Source organism: Nanorana parkeri, unplaced genomic scaffold (assembly GCF_000935625.1).
Source record: "Nanorana parkeri isolate BGI_ZX_2015 unplaced genomic scaffold, ASM93562v1 scaffold63, whole genome shotgun sequence".
Taxonomy (NCBI): Eukaryota; Metazoa; Chordata; class Amphibia; order Anura; family Dicroglossidae; genus Nanorana; species Nanorana parkeri.
Genome location: NW_017306331.1, coordinates 1738161 through 1759908, shown reverse-complemented (window position 1 = coordinate 1759908; position 21748 = coordinate 1738161). Strand labels below are relative to the sequence as shown.

General features: G+C 41.0%; 1 protein-coding gene across 1 annotated transcript in view; it reads right to left on the bottom strand.

The window, feature by feature from the left end:
- Positions 1-21748, bottom strand: part of SRBD1 (S1 RNA binding domain 1) — a 151217-nt gene that overhangs the window by 118220 nt on the left and 11249 nt on the right. Inside the window, exons 5-10 of the mRNA XM_018576291.1 lie at positions 17838-18239; positions 16986-17152; positions 13903-14020; positions 12881-13019; positions 10790-10886; positions 9733-9880 (exon numbers count right to left, since the gene is read on the bottom strand). Of these exons, the coding sequence (XP_018431793.1) occupies positions 9733-9880; positions 10790-10886; positions 12881-13019; positions 13903-14020; positions 16986-17152; positions 17838-18239 (1071 nt within the window). The remainder of the gene's footprint in view (positions 1-9732; positions 9881-10789; positions 10887-12880; positions 13020-13902; positions 14021-16985; positions 17153-17837; positions 18240-21748) is intronic.

Here is a 21748-nt window from a genome sequence, read left to right as displayed (position 1 = left end):
CAATAATCTGTAAATATTATTATCTGCACACAGGTGTATATGTGAGAGATCCATGCGAAGATAGTTGCAGGGTTAGTCCCTATAAGAAGGTGCTAGGAGTGCACGGGGTAAAAATGCTTGAATGTGCACAGGTAAATGTATCATTCAATATTTTTGATAAATGTTATTTAATTATTTTTATAGCAACTGAACACAGCATTTGAAATACTTAGGGAATATTTACTCTCATTACAATAATAATGGTCTCCTGCAATCTCATGTACAGTAGTACTCTGAGCCAATAAGGTTTAGCCACAGTGTACATGTGTTTATGTTAAACAGGCTGAGAGGTGACCTCATCCAGTCTGCTGTTGCTCCTTTATTGGCCAGTCACAATACTGCCCTTGGCAGGTAAAACATGCCCCATATATGTGGTTCAACTGTGTATTTAGCCCCTTGCCTGTGTTTGAACTGCATACCTAGCTTAGATCTTATACAGGAATCTACTCTGACTGCGGTCCTTGCTATAGAAGGTAAATGAACCCCATTCCGTAGAGTTCTCATGGAACAGAACACAAATGATATTCCAAATATTTAGCAATAGGTACATAATTTATATAGGAAAACGAACCTAAGAGTTCAGGTCTGAAATTATTATTTTTTTCTAAAGTGTGCAAAGAAAGCGTTAATTGGCATCATACAATGATGGCTTTATAGCAGAACATGTACAGTCAATTAGAAGTAAAATCTTTTCTGACATTTCCTTTTGAAAACAAATCTCTACAAATGCGGACTGGATTTTTTGGCAGCTGTCATGAATGCAGACTGAAAACATTAACAACTCAATGTGAGGTAATCAAATTTCTCTCACATAACCATCGAAGAAAAAAAAAAAGGTCTCAGCAAAAACAGCCCAATTAAGGTTTGCATTTCTAAATGAGCTAAAAACAAATAAAATGGAAGTTAAACAGAATGTAAATAAAAAAAATATTTCATTTATGAAAGGTTCTTAACCAGGCTTGACAACGAGGCACATTACGTAAAAATGACACAAGAATTTGTAGACATTTTAACAGGTAAATTATTCTTAAGTCACCTTTTAATTCAGAGGATTTGCAGCTGCTCCTTTTTTTTAAATATTGGTTGAGAAAATTATAGAAAGCTTTTAAATGAAATAAAAAAAAGACACCCGTATGGTGGGGAGATAGAGGTATTTTGTTCTGGTGCAATGTATATATGTGTATATATAATCTGCCTTCAATGAGTGCATGCAGCAATGAGAGATAACCCCTAATTAAGATAACGTAAAGCACAAGAAAGTAGCTCATGTAGCAGACTCTGCTACAGGTGTACCATGTTTTTTGCCCGGCGCCTGTGCACGTCTCGACTCAAAAGGAAAAATGCATGTTTTTCTCAGCCACGTTTGGGGGTGCCATTATCAAGTAATAGCACCGAAACAAGTTTTTTACATGTTCCGTGAACACGTGTCAAACCGCGCACGTTCATGGAATGTGAAGTTGTGAATAGGGACATAGGGCTGAAATGAAGTCATATTCAGGTATTTACAACACCCGCAGTTAAAAATACACTTAAAGCATCAGTCAAGGCAACAAAAAAAAAACAAACACAAAAACAAACACATGCAGTACATCTGTACAATACATGCATATTTCATCACGTTTTATTACCGGATCAAAACTGCGTCCAATGTATTCCAATGGTATTTTGGGCTCTAGTTCACACCGCAGCGTTCAGTTCCAGAGCATGTAAAAAAACTGCAGCAAGCCCTATTTTACCTGCTCTGGAACGCATCCAAATGCATCAAAAATGCATGCAAACGCACTGGAATGCATTGAAAGCCCATTTGAAACTTTTCTAAAAAAAAAGTTTGCAAAAACGGCCGTGAACGTGGCAAAATTGCGGCAAAAAATGCAGCAAAACACACTGCACTGCTTGTGCAGAAACCCATGCAGATCTGGTCTGCATTTGGTGTGAACAAGCCCAAGGGATAGTTCACAAGCCCAAGGCATAGTTCAGAAAGCTACCTCTTCATCCGCCAAAACTGCAATCGGTTCTGTGTGTTCACAGCGCACAGCATTTTTATTGTGAGGGGTGTCAGCCCTCCCAGCTGTCGTTTGCTAAACTACTCAACCACTCCTTCTCTCAGATCTCTACAACATAAAAGGCAAATTATTCTGTAGTCCAACATAAAGACTGGGAGAAAGCAAAGGAAGTGCACAGATGACAGGACATAAGACAGCTCTGAGTCTTTAAAAATATCAAGAGGTCTATTTAGCACTTACAAAAAAGTTAAAACAAAATGCTTCCAATGGCATATTAAACAGACCAAAAGGGGGCATATAGCAGGTTAATTGTTAGGGTTTACATATACAAACGTTTAAAATAAATATTTCTCTGCATTTGTTTGTGTTTCTATATGTGTCTGGAGTTGAGCTTTAAAGTAATTCTGTGTTTCTAATTTTTACTTTTCTGCTTTGCCATATTTCCATTACTGCACTGTAAATATTAATTTGGAGCTTCTCCCTCAGGCTGCAGTCAGAATTTTCCATTATTCACATGAGCTCCCTGATCACCAGCTACTGAGATAAAATCCCATTTAAACAGGGAGTACTTTCATTTCAACCAGTCTCCAAACTGGCACTAAATGAGAGGAACAGACAGACATTCATCGTGCAGCACTAATATGAAGGAAGCAGAGCCTGCATATGGAATACACAAACATGTCTGCCCTAATGAACATCTAACTTTAAACTAAACTGACAATTCTCTGTCAATTTAAAAACTGTATATGCAAAGAATATATTTGCCCTTAAATTGACACTAAACTCAGGCGTTGGATCTTACAGATACATTCAAGTACTTCAACTATTAACAGAAATGTATCTTATTTGTGTATCACTCGGCTGTAGATCCTCAAATCATCTCTGAATCGGTGCTGACACTGTCCTTCCTTCTGGAGGGGGGCTACTTTTGTTCCCCATGGTCCCTGTGTGTGTTGTAAAGTAGTCACAGCTCCAAGCTCGCTCTCGTTACAGACTATAATAATTTACTAATTTGTATTGAGATTGTAGTCCATCACAAGTGCGAGCTTGGAGCAGTGACTACTTTACAGCACACACAGGGACCATGGGGAACAAAAGTAGCCACCCTCCAGAAGGAAGGACAGTGTCAGCACCACGTCAGAGATGATTTGAGGATCTACAGTCGAGTGATACACAAATAAGGTCCAGTATTGTTAATAGTTAAGGTACTTGAATGCGTTTTAAGATTTAACTTCTGAGCTTTGTGTCACTTTAAACTCGATCACTATGAGCAGGTAAGGAGAAGAACAATAAGGAGTCAGAAGCATTAGCCTCAGTTCATTATTAAGCTGCCTTATTATTTTATGAAATGTTATCGTAGATTAAGATAGTGTTATTTTATCACCACCACAGAGGGCTCCTTCTTCTCCTCATTGATACAGATTATCACCAGACTGAAGTTAACAGGATTTTAACAGCTTACCGCTCAGGTGCTGCCCTATGCTTGACGGAGCATCGTACTGAGGATACATTAATAAATGTCCTATAGCAGAACTAGAAGCCAGCAAGCAGGACAGCTATCAGCCCCGTGGCTGTCCTGTCAGATGCAGCGATCAAGAACCCTTCAGAATGGTCTGATCATGTGATCAGTATTAATCACATGTCTTTGTTTACAAACAGAAAGAGGCATTTTGACAAAAGTAGTCAGCAGGTGACCAATTAGGTGACTGCAAAAAAAATGAAGCCAAAACTTTTGGTTTTGTTTTGGAAAGAGTGGAGTGGGATTAGAGCCCAAGTCAGGTATTTACTGTTGTATGTGTCCCCGTTTAGGCAATTCGCCCCTCTATATTTTTCCTGATTACCATCACTACTAAACAGTGAAAGAAACTCCCAAATTTTCCAAATTAGGTGGGAAATCATCCAACGGGGGGACTAGTTCTGGTGACCCTGCAGACCACAGGGGACTTCCCTCATTTTGGAGGAATTTCGTCTCACTTTGTGGCTATTGGACAGAAAGTGAAGAGAATTCCCCACAATGGAACACAGATTGCAAAAAAATAAAAATAAAATGCTGCTGGGGTTATAACCCTCCTTAACTTCCTTAGCATAAAGTAAAAAAAAACAAAAAACACTATACTGTAGATGTCACCTTAAATGTTTTTTTCTAGAAAATTCAAGTTGGATGTACATTTATTCAATCCACGTAATATTGGTATTGCTATCACAAATGCTATTAATATTACAAATGCTAAAATAGTTTTATATTCATTATTTTGTATTTATTTCCGTATTATTATTTTATACATATGTATTACTTTATACATATTTATTTATTATTCTATACACATTTATTTATTATTCTATACATATTTATTTATTACTTTATATTTTTCTTTAGCTGTTGTACTGCTCTGCTTATTTTATACATATTTATTTATTACTTTATACATATTTATTTATTATTCTATAAATATTTATTACTTTATATTGCTCTGTTTTTAAAATACTTTCCAGAAAATAGATTTCCGGTCCATTTTCATCACCTGCTCTATTTTGCATCCCCCACATTGACTCCTGGCTTCAAAGCTCTAACAACCAAGGACACATTTTTAAAAGAGATTCTGGCGGCACTGAGAAAAGAAAGGCAAAATCAAAATCGGCGTTAGGCACCCGCTGCCCCTGCCGGTGGACCGGCAGCTGTGCACATAACCCCAGAGCACTGTCACTACCAGCCAAGCCGCGTCAATCACGAGCTTTAATTCCATCACTGGCTCACTCAGACATGTCACATATGTTAAATGCAACATTTTAAACCTCCCCCGGGACACAGTAACAAGTTATATTCCTCAACTTTACAGTGCTAGTGACATACTAAGCCTGACATATCACTGAACAAGAAAGTTAGGAATGAAAATCTCATGTGAAATTCTATAGCATGTTCTACAAACGCTGCCAAATCAAATGTCACCCGGCAGAGGATACACTTTTTTTTTTCTCACACACTGGCATCCTTATATAACAGTCTAACAGCTACGGGAAAAATAAAAAGATTTCACTTTCACAATTTGATTAGAGAAAAGCTTTTTATGGTCTTTTACCGGTTCTGTTCAGGTAACCTCAGACATGCAATTATTGTTTGATTATGGGTGGATCAGGCAAGGATTTTAATATCAATCAGCTGCAGGAGGTCGTTTAATCCAGAGGAACAGGAGATTAGTTGTGTTCCGTTTTTTGGGGTTCAATTGGATATTGCAAACTCACCGCACTGAATGATCTGGCATGCTTCATGAATCCCCAAGAAATGTGATGAAAAGCAAACCTTATGGAGAAAAGGCAAACTTGGAACTGTCCTAAGTGCTCGCACACAGACACAATGAAAATGAGCCTTGCACTGAAATGAGGAGTCCCCTCCCCCATCTAAAATCAGCGCATTATTAAACCTGTAAAAAAAAAAACACACACACACACACCCGAAAGTAAAAAATATAGTTGCCGAAGGCCCGGTTTCCACCAGCAGAGCCAGCACAACTCAGTGCAACTTTCTTGCAAGAATCGGGATACTCAACTTTCCCTGGATCTCACCAGTGCAGACGGCAGGCTAAAAGTAAGTATTTAAGGTGCAGGCCACATTCACACCACATCCAGATCATCTCCATAAACAGACCAGATTGTTTCCATACCCCAAAATGCATCCTAATGTATCCCTATACTATTTCTGGTCTCTGTTCACACCAGTGCAGTCTGTTCCAGACCAGACCAGACCAGGCAAATACTGCATGTCTCATTTAGTCTGGTCTGGAATGCACTGGAAATGCGGGCTGCCAGTTGTCATTCAGTTGCTAATTTGCTCTAAATAGCTGGAGATATAGTTGCAGGCTATATAATGACAGCACAGTAGTAAAATGACTCTCTAATTCTAAAATTTAAACATTATAGGCAGGTTCACACCCTTTTCCGGACCAGATCTGGTCCGGAAAAGGGTGTGAACCTGCCTATAATGTTTAAATTTTAGAATTAGAGAGTCATTTTACTACTGTGCTGTCATTATATAGCCTGCAACTATATCTCCAGCTATTTAGAGCAAATTAGCAACTGAATGACAACTGGCCCTGTATGTAGTTTCAGTAAGGCCAGGTTCACACCATTTTCGGGACCAGATCTGGAATGCGGTGCCTTGCGTTTTGCCGTATTTTGCAGCGTTCTGAAGCGGGTTTTTTAGCTCAAAATGGGCTTTCAGGTGCAGTCCGATGTATTTGTATGCATTTTTGATGCGTTTCCATGCATTCCAGACCAGAGAAAATGAGACAAGCAGTATTTTTTTTGTCTGGTCTGGAACGGACTGCGCTGGTGTGAAGAGAGCCCAGAAATACCATAGGTATACTTTAGGATGCTTTTTTTGGTCCGGGAACAAACTGTTCTGGATATGATCCGGACACGGTGTGAACAAGCCCTTAGACCAGGACACGTCAACTCCTGATTGCCAGGTTGCCATGGTGACTAAAAATGCTGGTCACTGAAGTCTCTACTTGCAGTCTCATGGACTTTAGTTTCATCAGTCATTCAATAGGTGGCGTCTGGAAGAAAACCATCAGTGCTAGAAGTCCCGGTGTAGCTATGCATCAGTTACATGTGTGTGGGTACAGGGGGCACTATGCATCAGTTACATGTGTGTGGGTACAGGGGACACTATGCATCAGTTATATGTGTGTGGGTACAGGGGACACTATGCATCAGTTACAGGTATATGCGCACAGGGAACACTATGCATCACTTACATGTGTGTGCGCAGAGGGGACACTATACACTAGTTACGTGTGTGCATGCAGTGGACACTATACATCAGTTATATGCATCTGTGCACATAGGGGACAGTATGTATCAGTTACGTGTGTGCAACAATGGGACACTATGCATCCGTTTCATGTGTGCTCACAGGGGAAACTATGCATCAGTTAAATGTGTGTGCACACAGGGGACATTATACATCAGTTATGTGTGTACACCGGGGACACTATACATCACTTATGTGTGCACAAAGGGGACAATATACATCAGTTATGTGTGTACACAGGGGGCACTATACATCAGTTACACGTGTGTGCACACAAAGGACATTATGCATCAGTTATGTGTGCACACAGGGGACACTATACAGTTAGACGTGTGTGCACACAAGGGACACTATGCATCAGTTACGTGTAATTGTGTGTGCACAGGGGACAATATGTGGTAGTTACATATCTGGGGGGGGGTAGAGCATGGATATATAATGTGTGCGTGTCACAGTAAGCATAATTCAAGCGTGTACTTACTCTTCCGTAAAATGTGTGTATATGTCCAAAAAACAGGACAATGTTGTCCAGGATTTGTCCAGGTCTGTTTTAATGATTTATTTACAAACACAGAGTGTACTAAATGCTTGTAAATGGGTTTGTAAATTGCTGACGGGCAGTTTTTTTTTTATGACAGAAGAGACTGTTGGCAACCTGCCTGTCAGCAATTGTTCTTGTTTCTGTGCACAGACCCAGCATGCCAAAATAAAATTACGCCTGGTGCCTGCGCAGGAGTTGCATCTTGCCGGCCGGCCAATCAATAGGCAGAATACGCCAAATCCAGAAGCAGAAGATGGAGAAGACCCGGAGAAGATGGCAGCACCGGCTACGGAGGGGAGAGCAGACAGCGCAGCTCTGGAGGAATTTGTTTTAGATGGTAAGTTGGAGATAATCTGCATATTCGCACATTATGGCAAACACCAGCACAGCACTTTTTTATTTTTAAACCCACATTACTGTACAATCGTACGACTTTTGACGGTCAAGCATGTTTGAAAACTTTGCTCGATGGTACAATTGTCGTAAGGTTGCTGGCGTTTCCGTCCGTCAAAAGTCGTACGATCTACACTGCGCTTGCGCGAACGAAAATACGACAAATCAATTACCGCATTTCGTCCAGGTGCTTTTAATTAATTACGGCTAAATTAATCTTGCGATCACCGGGGCAGGATGGGGCTGCCGTACGAAAATCGTACGACTATTCGATCGGACGAAAAGTTTCATCCGATAATCATAAGGTGTATGGGCAACATTAAGGTGCCCATACACCTTACGATTATCGGCTTTTGACGGACGGAAACGCCAGCAACCTTACGACAATCGTACGATCTAGCAAAGTTTTCAAACATGCTTGACCGTCAAAAGTCGTACGATTGTACAGTACTGTCGGTCGGACACTGCAATGCACACATGCGATTATCGGACGAAAAGCCGATCGCATACGAAAATCGTCCGATAATCGCAAGGTGTATGGGCACCTTTAGACAGCGAGTCAAAAGTGTGTCTCCACTGTAGGACTTTCTTCTGAGAAAGCCCAGCATTCTCCATAAACACAGTATTGTAGTAGCACCATGTATAAAACGTTTAGTTGTAAAATAAAGATTTTATACAAGTACAAAAAAAAAAAAGTTATTTATTACTGTAAATAAAATTGTCCAATAATCATTATAGTTTCCGTTTAAGAATGGGGTGTACTACACCAATTTGTGGATCAAACACAGAAGCATAAGGCATTGTAAGGCTAACTGCTCAGTTCTGACTGCAGTATACTTGTTATAGGAATGACATTTGATATTAAGCTACGATATAATCAACAGCAATTACTATGATTACAGAGGGGAAAATACCAGTAAATGAAAAGAAAAATGTAGAATTTCAATTAAAGAATCCTGAGTAATAATTTATTTGCCGTAAAAGATCTGCGTCTAGAATGTGAACCGTGTTGTCGCTTACGTGAAATCTCATCAAACTCTGTAATACTGAGGTCATGTCTGAGGTGAGCAGTCTGAGAAAAACAACTCCTCAGTATAAGCTAATACTGCAAACTAATGAGTCAATACTATTAACACCTGCACATTAAATGTATTTCAGCTGGCAGCCTTCCCAGAAAGAGCCTGGAATGTAATATAGTGAGGAGGGGAAAAAAGAAAATACATTTTGAAGTCTAATTAGAAAGCTCTCTTTTGTGCAAGTCTCGGGCTAAAATGTTTGCCACTGCAACCAAACCTAATGCTTTGAGCCGACTTGGCACCCACTTGAAAGGTGATGGGTCCTGACACCAGAAACACTCGACTAAGCCAAGAGACGTTAGGATGGGGAGAGTGCAGGAAGAATCACAAAGGGTCAGGGACAAAGGATCTGGGCTCCATTTTAGTGTCTGCATGAGTCGTCCACTCAACTGTCAATGTGCTCCTCTAGTTCCCTTAAAGTGAAACATTACATATAGATATACAGTATATACACACACACACACACACACACACACACACACACACACACACCAAGCAATGCATTTTAGGAACCCCATACCATTAGTGGAAAGGCCTCAAAACAGCTTCAATTCTTTGCGGCAACGATTCTATATTCCACAAACATTACTTTGAGATTCTGGTCCATGTCAACCAGATTGCATCACACAATTTCTGCATGCTTGTCAGCTGCACGCTCATTTTCATATAATGTAACTTCTGCACAAGACCTGACTCACAATACCGAGTTTTTTTGAGAAACTTAAAGTGAACCTGTCCCCAGGCTATGGGTATTGAATTCTTTATTTCTTCTTAATAAGCAGTAGACTAACCTCAGTAGCTACCTGCAGAGCAACTCATCCTCAAAACTCACAGTAGAAACACTTAAATACCAAAGTACATTGCACATACCTGATGATGCTGAATTCTACTTATATTGCCGGTAAAGTTGTGATATAAATGGAACTTGTCAACATCTTTTACATTTCCTTCCTTTTCCTTTTCCTTTCCCATAGTTTTAGCCAACGTTGAATTGATAGTGACGTAATTTTGTTTACACCTAAAAGTGAAAACAGCACACAGCAGTGGTGTAAGCTTTTTATTTTGATCAATTAAAATGCAGCTTTACTGTTCTTTAAAATAACACAATGAGCCCGTGCTACAAAACTGGAAAAAAAAATGTTATAAGAACACTGAAAACTGTGAGGCCTGGTGCAGACCTGAGCAATCCGGGATCACGCAGTCCTGCACAAAAGCAGGCAGCGATTACCGCGCGGCCCCATTGATTTCAATGGGGTGACATCCCCGCGGCAGTCGCAGAAAAAAGGTACATGTCCTTTTCTTTGCGAAACACAATGCAGGGCTGTTTTAGATCTGCCCAACGCGACTGGGGTGCCATTAGAAAATAATGGCACCCACAGCACGAACATCTGTGCTGGGCGACTCCGTGACCGCACTGCAATCCGCGCACGATTGCTGCGCGGTCAGGAGTCGCCTAGGTGTGCACCGGTCCTTAAGGTGGCTATGTTGCTTTCCTCCGAAAATCTAAAGAATTTCTCATAGCAAAGGAAGATGTATCTCCCATTGTCCTCAATGGTACCTCCGACCAACCTTTATGTCCTGTAGTGACGTAGGGGTCAGTGGGAGGAACCACTGAGTACACAGGGGGAAACAGAGCCTTTGGCGCATCAAGATCAAGACAGAAGAGTTCAGACTTGCCATCCACTGGAGAGGCAAGTATACAGAGGAAGAAATTTATCAAAATTGGAGAAGACAGAATCTGGAGGAAGCAAAAGAATTGCACTTTTGGAGATTTTTGGAGTTAGATGACACGACCAAGTTTAGCAGCGTCAGTATGCATCAGTTTTTTTAACAATTCTATGACTTATATTTTCTATTTGACATCAGATATGAGAACCAGGAACACACACAGTTGCACATTCCTGTTTCTGTGGTTGGTTTCTCTTACAGGTTTCTAATGTGCTCCAGCGTGTCTTTGTCTTTGGCAATCATGTCTGCTAAGATGTGCTGCACTCCCATCTCGATATCTTGAAGTGTGGTAAGACCTTCAACATAAAAAAAGGACATTAATCAAGACGAACTAGTATGCATCCATTGGTATATATAGAGCAACAATATTGTATATAACAAAGCACTGTACATTAGTGGCTCCCAACCTTTATTCACTTGTGTACCCCTTGCCAGCCCATTTGTATAAACTGTACCCCTCAATAGGGGTGGGAAAGAGTAGGGGGTGGGGCTAACAGAAAAATGTGTAGTGCACCACACACGGTGTACTAATACTGGGAGAAAGAAAATGCGGAATTAAGTCCCTGATGCCCCCCCACTGCCATAGCCTGTAAATCCAAGGACCCTCCCCTGAAAATAAGACCTGGTGTGGTTTTTGGGGGCAAAAAAAATATAAGACAGTATCTTATTTTCGGGTAAACACGGTACAAGTTGCTTCACTGACCTATAGTAAGGCCTGAAAGGCTAGAGCAGAGGTGGGCAAACGCCAGCCCTCCAGCAGTGTTGGAACTACAAACCCTATCATGCATCTATACCTGGGAGACATGTCTGTGGCTGTGAGAATCTTGCAATGTCTAATGGGATTTGTAGCTCCACAACAGCTGGAGGGCCGGAGTTTGCTCACCCCTGGCCTGGAGGGTATACGGCCCAGGCTTGGCCACAGTGACTAGTTGAGATAATCATAAGAGAGTGCCCTCAGTGTCCAGGGCTTTCAAGGAGTTCTGCAAGTTACAGTATGTGACATACTGCGACCTCACTGTGTCTTCTTTCCATGTCTGCTGCTGGTTTAGAGGATTCTAAGTGAAGACTGGTTCTCTTTAACCACGACTAAACAGCAGGAGCATTAACCTGAATTGCAGCGATTTCTGCAGACAACAGATAGTCATGTTCAACAATGCTGCACATAGGACAAGTCTACAGTTATTAGAAAGAAATGAAAATGTACAATATTCTGGCAATGTTTAACCCGAATATAGAATTTATAGAAGACAACTGTCAGTTTCTTATGAAACACTGCCCTCTACTGACTGACACTTCAAGGACAGGCTCCGTGGAAATAGATGATGAAGCATTTCAAGTCCAATTATAACCTTGCAAACCAATGCCAGGACCTATAGCTCTACAAAATCAAAGAGGTTATCAACAAAAACATATACTCTGCCTACTGACTGTCTTGGAGCATGAACATCTTACTGAATATTTTTGCATCTCTCTGGTCTGGGCCTGACCAAAATAAAAAAACTGACCTGTGGGGGAGTCACATAGTACAATTAAATTTAAAAACAGATTTTAGGCATTGAAAACTAACAGCATCCATTAATTAAAGCCGTTATGGGCAAATTAAATCTTAACCCTTGCCATGGGGCTATCCCCGCATTGTAAGGGTTAAGTGCTTGTATTGTCATAGGCAGGGGTCCCCAACTGGGAGCCCAGTGGCCTGTTAAGAACTGGGCCGCAGCCGCCAGCAGTCTCCTCGGCCAGGGCCGGATTAACAAAGGGGCGTGTGCAGCTCCCGCTCCAGGCCCAGGCACGCCCTTGCTAATAGGCCCGGATCGCCTCAGTATGCCCAAAGGCAATCTGGGCCGGCCACAATCAGGCACAGACAGTCCTCTGCTCAGACATATTAGAAGGCCTCTGATTAGAGCTACCTAAACCACTGACCACCTGAGAGCAGGAAAATGAGCTCAGGGCTCCCACTGATTCTGTATTAGGGTGAGTTGTATAATTATTTTATTATATATTACAATGTAATAATAATAGAAATAAAGTGCACAATAAATGCGACTGAATCATCCCGAAACCATACTTGTCGATAATAAAATCCAGCAAGAGACTGAGCAACCTCCCTGGGAGGGGGTTTTACAACCTGAAACTGAGCTGATATTTCTGCAATGGCAGGGAGAAAATACAGCTAAATTACAACACACACACACAGGAATGTACTAATATATGAGAGTAGAGATTGAGATTCTTATAAACATTTTAATGGTTTGCTTTAAAAACTAAAATTCAAATAATCCACATCCTGTACCTTCTGTGTCATTCTTGATATAAGTGTGCAGGTTGAGTTGCACAGGGGTCTCTATCAGAGCTTTGGCTGCAGGCTCTAGTCCCAGCTGTCTAGCTCTTTGTGCTTTAGTTCCTTTGCTTCCTGTTTTGAATGGAGCGTACTGTGAAAGACACAAGAGTCAGTCCTCCAATAACATCTATCCATACACATCATCATGCCAAAACAATTAATGATTAATATTAAAAGAAAGCTATAAATAATTGTCCAACGTGCCTTTTTATTTATTTATTTTCATTAATGCAAGCTTACATTACCAGCTAGTAACTAGGGATGCACCGATACCGAGTACTTGGGCGAGAACTCGCCCAAATGCTCCCGATACCGGAAGTTCATTACACGCCGCCCAACTTCTCGATTGGCCGCAAAGCCTGCTCCATGCTCCCTCGTCACCAGGGAGCACGGAGCTGGCTTGTTAACCAATCAGGAAGTCGGGCAGCGAGTCATTACCTGCCCCTCAGTTTTCTGATTGGCCAGAAAGACGGCTCCATGATTACATGCCGCCTGTCTTCCTTAATGGGACTTGATAATGAAAAAACGGTATTGGTGTATCCATACCAGTAACTACATCCTCTCCAAATGTACTTGAAAAAGGAGCCTACAAATGGTAAGGTCATCTAATAACAAATAGGAAACTAATGCAATGCTACAGCCATTTTGTTACCATGAATAAAAGATTCATCCTTTCATCAATAACAAAAGTTAAAGCGCTGACATAAGACTGCTGATTGGTAGAGAGGTAGATTGGGTTACTACCGTAGTACACTTAATCGATTATAATCGATTATGTCGATTAGTTGTTGCAGCCCTAGTACACTGTCCTTAGCCTTTCTGAAAGGTCAATCATCCAAAACGCATATTTTAGCTTTATCTCACCATTTCTCTAGAGATCTCTACTAGACAGCCATTGACCCGATTCCATCTATATCTAAAACATTTCTGTAAGTGAAATAAATTCTAATCTAATATATAAAACAAATACTAACCACATGCTCAATTTCATCCAAGGTCCTGCAGTTGAGCATGTCATTGTGTAGATTGGAGTTCAGCTTCCCTTCTTTCTTCAGCTTCTCTATCAGAGAGTGGGCCTTTCTGGCTACAGACCTACACACAGATAGAAATTCTCAATGAAGAAGGTCGAGTCAAACATTTTGATCAGAATTGAATTCATGACGAGAAGATCACTCATCTTATTTCTATACAAAGGCTGGTCTACATAACTACAGGTAAATATATTTTCAAAAATCACCCTATAGGTCACGTATGAAATGTTAGGATACAATTACTCATGTTCATCATCTCATGAAAAATTAAAAGAGAACTATAGGGCAAGTGTTTTTCCCCATAGTTCTCTTTAGGGTCACAGGAGGACATATACTAGCGTCCTCCCATGACCCAAAGCTCATTATATTGCAAGCTACAGCTTGCAGTATACTGAGACCGCCACAGCCGGGACAGATCCCAACAATGCTGTTGAGATCTACCCAGCTGCATGAATGACAGCTGGCTCTGCCTATCTAGAGACAGAGCCAGCTGTACCATCCGTTCCTCCAGTCAGCATTGGAGGATCGGAGAGGAGAGGGGGGAATTCCTGCGGGGAGCGATGACTGACAGTCACTGCTCTCTGCAGGGAGATGGTCAAGAAGTGAGCGAGCGGCGGTATGTGTTCGATCACTTCCCGATCTATTGAGCCGACCAGTGACAGTTTAATTGTCACACGTCGGCTCGAACTATGAGGGTGAGTGATTTTCACTCAACTCATAGTTCTCCTTTAAGCTTCCACGTACTAGCTGAAATCAGGCTTACAATGATGGGGCCTGTTCTGTATGCGGAGGACAGTGGAGGGAAAGAATGGGAAGAAGGAGGAGTTTGGGGAGTACAAAGATATGTATATTCCTTTACAAACGTTTTACTTACTAAAACAATTCCTATGCATGCTTTTCAGCAGCAAAATGTAGGTGGAGTTGCCACTAATTAAAAAGACTGGGTAGGTCATTTTCAGAGGAAGCCTGGTCTACAGCCTACCAACTGACACACACCTCCTCTATTTCTGATCACCACCTAGAAAAAAGTGATAAGATGTTATCTAGGTGGTACAGATGCCCCACTACTTTAAAATGCATGTATCCGTCAACTTCTGACATTTGCTGCAGGTGTAAGGAGCAAAGGTGCACCTATATTCATATATGGTGGGAGTGTGCTAAGGTACAACCCTTTTGGAAGAAGGTCTTCAGAGCGTATAACACCATGCAGGCCACTAACCTCACGGCCACCCTAGAGATAGCTCTCTTATCAATGATACCTGGCTCCTTCCGAAAAAATATATATTTTTCCTGGATGTTTGCTAGGTAACAGTAATACTGACCATTTTACAGCACATGGAGAGGAAAGGCAACTTTGGGAATCTGGCATCATTTAATACATCAAATCTTACCGTAACTTACTGTGGATAAAATGATTGAAGCTTCAACAAAGTACTATCTATAAAAACATTATTTTAGACTAATAAAGGGGTAAATGTGGCAGGCTAATATTTGAGTTTGATATTCTTTGCCCCCAATTTATATGGCTCGTAGAGCAAACTTGTTGCAAAGTTATTAACGGCAAAGGACAAGAGGTTTAATTTCCACATATGGAAAGGCTTCTTCATAATAAAAGTTGGCCATACACCAGTAGAATTTTGTTTGAAAAAAATAAATCACTTTTCCAATGTTTGTTGGATTTTCTAATAGTTAATGTGGTCAAATAAACAATTGTTATCGACCATAATGAGGTTTTCGTTCTGGAACCTCCACTTGTTCCAAAATCGTGTGTGAAAATTAAACGAAATTTCAAACGACATTCGTCGAGTCTCTGATGCCTATATCAAATATTCTGGAGGAGATTTTTAGTATGAGCTGTTAAAATGTGGAATGGGAACCATTCCTCGGGAACTAGTTCTAGTAAGATCAGTTCATTATTTTAAAAAAATTAAAAAACTGGATGCATTCCTGCACACTATAACTGGATATTAAGATTTAATATCAGTAGAATTTTGTTTGAAAAAAATAAATCACTTTTCCAATGTTTGTTGGATTTTCTAATAGTTAATGTGGTCAAATAAACAATTGTTATCGACCATAATGAGGTTTTCGTTCTGGAACCTCCACTTGTTCCAAAATCGTGTGTGAAAATTAAACGAAATTTCAAACGACATTCGTCGAGTCTCTGATGCCTATATCAAATATTCTGGAGGAGATTTTTAGTATGAGCTGTTAAAATGTGGAATGGGAACCATTCCTCGGGAACTAGTTCTAGTAAGATCAGTTCATTATTTTAAAAAAATTAAAAAACTGGATGCATTCCTGCACAATATAAATGTATATTAAGATTTAATATTAATTATAATAATTTAATATAAATGTTAATTAATATTAACATCTAAATCTTTCAAGCAAATTGGACTATGCATTATAGTGTTTTTTTGCCTTCCTCTGGGTCATCTGTGGGTATAGTGTTTTGTATATGAAGATATTCTATTTATTTTTATTTTTTATTGGTTGAACTCAATGGACTTGTGGCTTTTTTTAAACTATGTAAACAAAAAAGAAAAGAAAAACTCTCTGGGGGGAATTTATCATAGCAATTGTGACTGTTTGAACTTGCAAGGAATATATTTGCACCAGATTTATGATGCTAGTGTAATGTTGTTGATAAATGAGGTTTAATAGACTCCAGGAAAGAAGATTTGTAACTCCAGGCAAAAAGCTTAAATGAGAATTATGAGGTGAGTGCTTTTCACTCAGCCTCATAATCTGAGCCGACCTGTGACAATGAAACTGTCACAGGTCGGCTCAGTAGATCGGGAAGTGAGCGAACACATACCGGCGCTCGGTCAATTCCCCCAGTATGTATTTTGATACAGTTTATCCTACATTTTTTGTGCTTTTTTTTCCCCTTATTCTAGATACAGTATTATGAGGTACTGAACACATGGCCCATTTCCTTGATTTAGCCAAAGATTGTTTTGCCCTTTGTTATACAGTATATATTCTATTACACACAAAAAAAGTTAAAATTAAAATCTTACCGTAATTCTTCTAAGGATTGCTGTACTTCTCGCACTGCTTCTGCATCAAGATTGTTGATGAGTTCTTTCCTGTAACGGGCAATAAATGGAATGGTGTTCTCATCCTGGAAGAGCTGAATCAGGTTAGCGCAAACCCAGGGTTCAACATTGGTGCGCTCTGATACAACCTAGAGGAAATATGAAAAGATGTCACCACATAGCTCATGAACAACCCTGAAATCTATTACCCGATGGCTTAGGAAAATGTGGGATCTGTATATTAATGGTCCAATGTCAGCTTCTCCACAGATTCTTATCACAACCATCACCTGATTTATAAAACACACCAACTTTTACTATCATTGTGGCTCATGGAATCACATGCTTCCAGCTCTTTATCATGGCCTGCTGTCTCCTATGATTAAACACATCACTCGGAAAGAATGAGTGGGGTGTCTTCACCACTTTTTCAGTAAAGCTTGTTGAAACAGAAATGCAAATATAGAATTTTTCAAAATGCTCTAAGCCTAAACTCTAAGTTGAACATGGCGAGAGCAGTTTAAAGGTGTGGCCTTCCAACTGATGACTGCCTTTCCTTCCTTGCCATGTTTTGGAGGGAGAATACCCCCACTTTATAACTGTGACAAGTGGTTGCAGCTGGGAACTCAGGGGCAGCTATCCTGTCCCTGCAATTCATGTGAGATAAAGACACCGAGGCTTTACTCATCACAACAAGACTGAAATGCTACCCTTTGGATGGAATGACCCTCTAACAGATAGAACCAGAAAGAATTTTCCTTCCTGCACCCTAACCAATGTGACATATCAGGCTTTTCCCACAACATTCCCACATGTTGTATATGTAATCCTTACCTCTACAAAGTTCCAGTTCATGTCAGTTCCATCACGACCTGAGCTGGTGCCCTTATATTTCACCGGTTTCCCCACAGTGTCAGAAGAAACCTTGAGCTTTTTTGTAGGTGGACCAAACGTGAAGTCATCTGGAGGCTCCTCCTCTTCGGATCTTCTCTCCTTTTTCACCTTACCATCCGTATCCTTGCTGCTGGTAGAGGGGAAATCATCAATACCAAGACTCATCCTCTGCGCCTTCACTTTGACATCCGTATCCTTGCTGCTAGTAGAGGGGAAATCATCAATACCAAGACTCATCCTCTCCGCTTTCACTTTGACTGGCTTTGATTTAGGCTTCTGGGGTGTTTTTCTTTTCTTTGGCTTTTCATCCTTGATTGACTGATCAACAGATATTGACTTTCTCTGCCAAGAAAAAAGTAAAGTATGACCAGTGTTTTAACCTGTCATTTCAAAAGTATCTATAGTCAGAGAGAAAAAGATATGGTGCAGAGAAGATAGGTACTAAGGCTTGGTTTTAAATTATGAAAGCTGGAGGGAAGGGAGCTATTAAAAATCAATGACTTCTGTTGAAAGTTAAAAACTCAGAATCAGTCATCGCTATCCTTGCTTTGCTACATGATGACTTACTTAACAACCATGTGAATATTAGGTGTCCCAACACTTCACTGACAGAATGCTTGTTCCAGGTCACTGAGCCAGTAAGTAATGAAACAAGGTTCAGAAAGACAGTGCCTTACAGCTTTAAACATAGGTTGCAATGAACGGTTCACTTTAAAGGATATCTAAACCCAAGAACAAAATAATAATGTATTGAAGCTTACCAGTCCTTAAATGTGGGAGCTGCATTATGTTTCTTTTTTTAAACTAAAAATATTTTTAGCAAGTATAGAAAATACCTTTGATCTTGCTAGAAATGTAGCATCCTTGTCACTTGCAGTGAGTTGAACTGAAAGCACAATGTTAGCTCTCTTCAAACTACTAACCCCTTAAGGCCTTAAGTAATGGAGATGAACAAAGGCAGACTTGTTTGAAGTCCAGTCTGAATGGCAACCATGGCTCCTTCCATAAATACTTTGCAGGAGTTAAGCTGCAGATTTTCTATGGTCAGATGGAAAAAGTGCAACAGATTCCTCCATCTATGCTAAACTGTGTGGATGGAGGAACCTCCCACTGGGCCAAGCTTCAGTATCTTGCTAGTCAGCCTCGTTGGCTCTCAAAATACCTAAACAATGCCGGCATCCAATCAGATTGTTCAGGTATTTTGACATCCAGTGGGGCCAACTAGCAAGATACTGAAGATTGGCCCTGCAGGAGATTTCTCCATCCACTTAGTTTAGCATAGATGGAGGAATCAGTTGCACTTTTTCCATTTGACAACAGAAAATCTGTAGGTGAATGGCCAGCTTAAGTGTAGCCATCCAGGGACAGGAAGTGTATTATTCACAAGATTACCAGGTGAAAATAAAGGGAAAAAACTTGTAGAAAAACTAGTGCACCACTAAATAAAAGAACTAGTGAGCTGTAAAATATAGAATTTTTGTTTTTGGGTTAGAACAGCTTTAGGGCTAGATGTTCTAAGTTGCTGCCTGACAGTTAAGCCAGTTATAACTAAAGCACAATGTGTAATAAGGCCAGCAATAGTACATTATACTATAATGTACTATTGCTGGGATTTGTAGTCCTCTGTAACTGCTGGTATTCTGCATTGCGTTGTATATAATGTATTATTGCTGGGATTTGTAGTCCTCTATAGCTGGTGGTATTCTCCATTGCGCTGTATAATGATTATACTGCACAATGCAGATTACCACTGACCAGTTATAGAGGAACTGCAAATCCCAGCAATAATACATTATACAGCGCAATGTAGAATACCACCAGCTATAGAGGAACAAATAATCCCAGCAATAATACATTATACAGGCTGCTTAATATATTATTGCTGGGATTTGGTGTTCCGCTATAGCTGCTGGTGTTCTGCAGTGTGCCGCTGTATTATACAATTCAGAATACCATGCAGAATACAATACCATGCAGAACACCATGCACAATACAATGCAAGCAGAATACCAATGTATAATACAGCGGCACACTGCAGAACACCAGCAGGTATAGAGGAACAACAAATCCCAGCAATACATTATACCGGCTGTTTAATATATTATTGCTAGGATTTGGTGTTCTTCTATAGCTGCTAATGTTCTGCAGTGTGCCGCTTTTTTTAAAACATTAAAACGGGTTCCCCTTACCTGTTTCTGAACTGTTGTAAGTTGCTGCAGCGGTGGCGTGCACTGCGAGCGTGTGTCCGGCTTGTGCGGTGGGCGTGGCGTACGCGGCGTGTGCACCACGGGCGTGGTGCCCGCGGCGTTCGTAGCGTAACTCGTGTATGGAGCCGCGAACAGGCGGACGTGAGCGGCGAGCGGGAAATTTACATTTGAGCCGACGAATCGGCGATGGAAAACGTTGACAGCGTTTTGCATCGTCGATTTTAATCGACTTAATCGAATAATTGTTGCAGCTCTAATCCATGGTACACTGATGACATGGATAAATGGGAGTGAGCTGTGTGTATGGGTGGGTAGCTCTAACTCAATCTAACTCGTGACATGGATACTGGGGAGTGAGCTGTGTGTATTGAGGTGTAGATCTAACTTGTGACATGGATACTGGGGAGTGAGCTCTGTGTAGTGGGGTGTAGATCTAAATGGTGACATGGATACTGGGGTGTAGATCTAACTTGAGGCATGGATACTGGGGAGTGAGCTCTGTGTAGTGGGGTGTAGATCTAACTGGTGACATGGATACTGGGGTGTGAGCTCTGTGTAGTGGGGTGTAGATCTAAATGGTGACATGGATACTGGGGTGTAGATCTAAATGGTGACATGGATACTGGGGTGTAGATCTAAATGGTGACATGGATACTGGGGGGGTGAGCTTTGTGTATTTGGGTGTAGATATAACTGGTGGCATGAATACTGGGGAGTGAGCTGTGTGTATTGAGGTGTAGATCTAACTGGTGACATGAATACTGGGATGTGAGCTCTGTGTAGTGGGGTGTAGATCTAACTGGTGACATGGATACTGGGGGGTGAACTCTGTGTAGTGGGGTGTAGATCTAACTGGTGACATGGATACTGGGGGGTGAGCTGTGTGTAGTGGGGTGTAGATCTAACTGGTGACATGGATACTGGGGTGTAGATCTAACTGGTGACATGGATACTGGGGGGTGAGCTGTGTGTAGATCTAACTGGTGACATGGATACTGGGGGGTGAGCTGTATGTATTGGGGTGTAGATCTAACTGGTGACATGAATACAGGGGAGTGAGCTGTGTGTATTGGGGTGTAGATCTAACAGGTGACATAGATACTAGGGAGTGAGCCGTTTGTTTTGGGGTGTTGATCAAACTGGTGATATGGATACTGGGGAGTGACATGTGTGTACTGGGTTGCAGATCTCACTAGTGACATGGATACTGGAACGTTAGTGTGTGAACTGGAGTAGAGTTCTCTGGTGGCACTGATAGGGGAGCGAGTCATGTACTGGAAGGTGCATCATACCAGTAGCATGGACACTAGGAAGTGAGTTGTGCACACAGTAGGGTAGACAGTAGTGGTGGCATTGGCCCTGGGGAAAAAAAGCTATATATTTATTAAGTGAATTGTGTGTGCTAAAGCAGCGATTCTCAACCTTTTTTCAGCCACAGCACCCTTTACAAGTGAAAATGACGTGATGTCCCTCCAAAAACCCATTCCAGATAGGGGTCTGGTATGGATTTTAAGGGGAGCTGACACAATAACACAATCACTGCCACCTTTCACCTCAAAGTTCCCCTTTACATCAGGAGCACCCACCTTTCACATCACAGTCCCCACACTCACACTGGGGGACCCTCTTCATATCAGAAGCCCC